Source organism: Mizuhopecten yessoensis, unplaced genomic scaffold (genome assembly GCF_002113885.1).
Source record: "Mizuhopecten yessoensis strain PY_sf001 unplaced genomic scaffold, ASM211388v2 scaffold10569, whole genome shotgun sequence".
NCBI classification, from domain to species: Eukaryota; Metazoa; Mollusca; class Bivalvia; order Pectinida; family Pectinidae; genus Mizuhopecten; species Mizuhopecten yessoensis.
In genome coordinates this window covers 2,196-7,457 of record NW_018408612.1, presented here as the reverse complement: position 1 = coordinate 7,457, position 5,262 = coordinate 2,196, and the positions used below count along the sequence as shown (strand labels likewise).

At 37.1% G+C, this 5,262-nt stretch overlaps 1 protein-coding gene across 11 annotated transcripts in view; it reads left to right on the top strand.

Moving 5' to 3' along the window:
- LOC110461126 (N-acetylglucosamine-6-phosphate deacetylase-like) overlaps nucleotides 1-5,262 on the top strand; it is a 25,028-nt gene that overhangs the window by 18,693 nt on the left and 1,073 nt on the right. For 10 of the 11 annotated variants that reach the window (XM_021514439.1, XM_021514437.1, XM_021514444.1 and 7 more), the window contains 2 exons: nucleotides 2,927-3,071; nucleotides 5,001-5,238. In XM_021514439.1, the coding sequence (XP_021370114.1) occupies nucleotides 2,927-3,071; nucleotides 5,001-5,134 (279 nt within the window). In that variant the 3' untranslated portion in view covers nucleotides 5,135-5,238. Of the gene's footprint in view, nucleotides 1-2,926; nucleotides 3,072-5,000; nucleotides 5,257-5,262 lie in introns of those variants that run through there. The other variant, XM_021514436.1, reaches the window with a different exon arrangement.

Below are 5,262 nucleotides of genomic sequence, written 5' to 3'. Positions count from 1 at the left end.
TACCTAGAGGACCTCGACTATCAGATGGAATCTATTTACATGCCTGTTAACATCTCAGAGCCTCCTGGAATTGCCTTGAATGAGGCAAATCTGGAATGCACCTCAAAATTCACCTACCTGGGAAGCATAGTTACATCAGACGGGCGGGCGAGCAGACAATGACATCAGAGCAAGAATTGGTAAAGCTAGAAATGCTTAAAGTTACGTAACATATGGAAGTCTAGCAACATCAGCAAGAACACCAACGTTAGACTATACAATAGCTGTGTACTATCAGTTCTCCTGTATGGGGCCGAATGCTGGAGAATGACAGAAAAAGACATCAACAAGCTCTCCAGTTTCCATAATGGATGCCTCAGAAAGATCATGAGGATTTTTTGACCGTGTAAAATCATGAACAGCAACCTCCATAAAACAACAGGATCTAGCAACGTGGAGACACTACTGAAACAACAGCGATGAAGATGGATTGGCCATATTCTGCGTAGACCACCTGAGAACATGACCAGAGTTGCTCTAAGATGGACACCAGAGGAAAAAAGAAAACAAGGGCGCCCAAAAACAACCTGGCGAAGAATAATTGAAGCTGAAATGAAAGGGCAAGGAATCAGCTTGGGCATCATTGAAAAGACAGCACAGAATAGAGAGGATTGGAAGAAACTAGACCTTGCCCTATGTGTCTCCGGTGTCATGCATAAAATGTACCTCCTGCTTAAATAGTATTCGGATACTTTTTATGCAGAATACCCCTACCAAAAAGTACCCCCCTATGAAAAATAAAAAAAATGTTTATTTTTTATTTTTCATAGGGGAGTACTTTTTGGTCAGGGTATAAAAAGTATCCGGGGGGTACATTTTGGTCGGGTGTATAAAAAGTATCCGGGGGGTGGGGAATTGAATATAGGTTGGGTAATGACTATAACATAACTGTAAATGTTTCTACTTGACTCCCCAAACGTAATTGTGTCCAGCGATTGAAAAATATTTTGGCATCATTTCCTGGCCCCGGGGGTGGGGATTGGTGGGGTAGGGGGGGATTAATATTCCCCTGTGATGTCCTGTTCAAGTTCTGAACTCATTGTATAAAAAACCCCAGAAATATGAGATTTTTCTTAGGGGGGTACTTTTTGGTCAGGGTATAAAAAGTATCCGGGGGTACATTTTGGTCGGGTGTATAAAAAGGATCTGGGGGGGTGGGGAGTTGAATATAGGTTGGGGAATGACTATAACATAACTGTAAATGTTTTTACATGACTCCCAAATCCTTGTTGTGTACAGCGATTAAAAATAATTTTGGCATAATTTCCTGGCCCCGGGGGTGGGGATTGTTGGGGTAGGGGTGGATAAATATTCCCCTGTAATGTCCTGTTGAAGTCCTGAACTTAATTGGTTTGAAAATAGATAAATATTTTTTTTTTTCACAAGGGGGGTACTTTTTATGCAGGTATAAAAAGTATCCGGATACTTTTTGGTAGGGGGGTACTTTTTATGCATGACACCGGGCATAATAAGGACTAGTAAATAAGTAAATGACTTCCTCTCAATAAGCAAAAGTCCAAGGGTGATGATATTTAGCCATACACATGCATGGATAAAGGACTATCAAGTTTGTTCAAATGAATTATCTTCGCCCATATTCAAGGTCACAGGGGTCAAATATATTTAAACCTTTATACAACTTCTTCTGAATAACCAAGAGGCCTAGGATAATGAAATTTGGCCAGAAATATGCTGGGATAAAGGGCTACCAAGTTTGTTCAAAAGAATGACCTTGACATATATTCAAGGTCACAGGGGTCAAATATGTTTAAAACCTTAAAACGACTTCCTCTCAATAAGCAAAAGTCCAAGGGTGATGATATTTAGCCATAAACATGCATGGATAAAGGACTACCAAGTTTGTTCAAATGAATGACCTTCACCCATATTCAAGGTCACAGTGGTCAATATATGTTTAAATCTTTAAATGGCTTGTTCTGTAAAACCAAAAGGTCCAGGGTAATTATATTTTGCCAGAAGCATGCTGGGTTGGAAGACTATAAACTCTGTTCAACCTAATGTCTTTGTTCGACATTCAAGGTCACAGGCGTCATATATTTAAATCTTACAATAGGTTCTTATGTAAATACTGATATTCTGCCTGTAGCTGTATTTTAGTCCACTTTTAAGAATACAAGTGTGAGATTAATACCAGGTGAGTGATTCAGGCCCATTGGGCCTCTCGTTTATTGTTTGTGTCATTAATCAATATTTTAATGTATACAGACAATCTGAAAGCAAATTTTATTACTTTTTCCTATTTGACACGAAAAAGTGTGAAAAATTATGATAATTGTTTCCAAGATGTCATCATCAATCTGTTGTCTCCAGTTTGAGAACGATAATCTAATTGGAGATCTCTCCAATTAGCTCCAAGGGACCTTTGACAGGTGCTATATAGCAATTTAAATTTGCAGGGTCAATATTTCGCGGTTTCGTATTCAGTACATATTCCCGGGGGTTGAATTTCACTGTCTACCTGAATTCCATGTGACGTGTAAAGTATTTTAAGTGTCATCATTTAAGGGTTAAACCTCGAAATACAGGTAAACCATTTGAAAACACTGATCCCGAGCGTCATCATCCGCCAGTGGCTTCACTTGAAAGAAAATCAAATGTGTATGTACCTTTGTTGGAATAAACTGTAATCAATTAATCACCTACTGTGTACACATTAACATGTTGTAGCCACTCACATGTAAGTGTTGTTTTTACATGGTAGTATTCAGATTTGAGTTCAGTTAAGCTTGCATTACAGTGTTTGGTTATAACTATTTTCAACATGTTGTGATGTGCGAAAATAGTAGAATTAAAAATTCTGTGAAATGTAACCACTATACAGTACCTAATATAAATAATCGTGCCATCATTGCTACCTTTTCTCTAGTTTCACCATCGTGACCCTCACCTGATTGGCTTGCTCACCAGTAAGATGATTCCATCCGACAGGAAGGTGTTCTATGGACTTATTGCTGATGGCATTCACACACATCCCGCAGCCCTTAGAATCGCACACAGGGTCGATCCCAAAGGTCAGTTTCAAACAATTTACCTTTTCAAGAGAATGATATCTGTTTTTAATTAAATCTTATTTCAAATGAAATTTAATGCTAATGATCAGACAAATTTTTAAAAAATTTAAGCCGGATTGAAATCTATTATGGCAGCCATTTGAAAAATTAATTTTAAACTAAAACTCGTATTTCGCTTAAATCATTTTGCAGTTCAAAAGAAATTACTTGAGTATGGTCCGGACCAATTATTGTTATTTTGGAGCCAAGTTGAAATCATTTATGGCAGCCATTTTGAAACTCTTATTTGAACTTAAACAAAACTAAATTTACTAATGTTTTATCAACAAACCTATGAACAGAAATGACCTTGACCTACTTTCAAGGTAACATAGGTCAAATATGTCAAAAACTTCAAACAACATCTTCTGAAGAACCAGAAGCATAGAGTCATAATATTTGGCTGAGATGAAGCCCAACAAAGTTTGCAAATGAAAATGACCTCAGTCTACTTTTGCCTTTTGAATATCTGAAAATCATAGAGTCATGTTATTTAGCAGGAAACTTCTTGAGATCTTCTGAAGAGCTAAAAGGCATGGAATCTTAAAATTTGGTTGGTAGATTCTTAGGATGGAGCCCGGCAAAATTCGAAAAAAGAAACTGACCTTGACCTACATTCAAGGTCAAAGGAGTCTAATATGTCAAACACTTCAAACAACTTCTTTTGAAGAACTGAAAGGCATAGAGTCATGATGATTTAGCAAGTAGCTTTCTGAGATGGAGCCCAACAAAGTTTATATCTATACTGTAGTTTTTATAAGGCTAATTAAGTATATTTGACCTTGGTCCACTTTTATGCTATAAAGAGTGAGAATAATAGCAGGTGAGCTATGCAGGCCCATTGGGCCTAGTGTAAACTTTGTATGTGATTCCTGGAAGATTTGCATTTGTAGCAAAGATCTGTCCTACATGTCCTAAACTGAATGTGGGGAAGACACGAATGCTTTCTTCTTCTGAATATAGGGAGATATATTAGAGGGGGACCTGTTTGTCTGCCTCCCAAACACACACCTGCCCACATTGTAAACCTTTATATTAATGAAAATTGTTTCTTATCAAATATCAAGCAGTACAAATCAGCACGTTAAATGGAAATACTATTGCAAATGGTTTTTGTTTTTTAGATTATTACTGCATGCATATGTTATACCAAAATGTTACGATTATTCAATGTTTTGTTTATGTTCAAACAGTTGCCATACCACAAGTTTTGCCATATGGAAGACTAGGGTCACATTTGCATATTCGCGTCCACTAAATTACATAAAGTATCCTAAAATATATATGTGAATTGACTTTATAAAGAAATTTCAGTCAGGCACTTCTTGACCCTTGATATTCCTGAGGTCAGCCTCAGTTCAGATCTGAGCCTGCCATTTTCTTTTCAGGCTCAGCTGACTGGATATGCAAAAGGGGCCTAGCTTAGTATAATATTCCTTTTCAATGAGTCAATACAGAACTCAATATAGGATTCACTTAATGTATGTGTAATTTATATTTTAAATTATCAACAACATGTTTTCATAATTTTATAAAATACTAGTTATACAGCTTCTTGCCAACAGGATTTTATGCTTCTACTACGTTTTGTAGGGGATGTTATGTTTTTGCCTTTTACTAAATGATATTTTGGATGGATTTCATTTTTAGTTCATTACTGTAATGCTAGTCAAATTCATATGTAGGTACACCTGAGATGTACTACACTGATATATGTAGGTCACTGTGACCTATATTTTCCACTGCACTGACTTTGATTTTGAGTTCCTTTTCTTTGGTTAGATTTTATGGTTATGAGACTTGTTTTAAAACAAACACTTTCTAGTTTAATGTTATGTATAGGAATGAAGCATTTCATAGGAAAACATTGAGGTTTTGTTAATCTTACAGGGTTAGTACTTGTGACGGACGCTATACCAGCCATGGGACTGCTGGCTGGCAAACACAACATAGGATCACAGATGGTGGAGATCAAGGGCAAACGTGCTGTCATAGCAGGCACCAATACACTATGTGGAAGGTAAATCATAGCAGGCACCAATACACTATGTGGAAGGTAAATCATAGCAGGCACCAATACACTATGTGGAAGGTAAATCATAGCAGGCACCAATACACTATGTGGAAGGTAAATCATAGCAGGCACCAATAC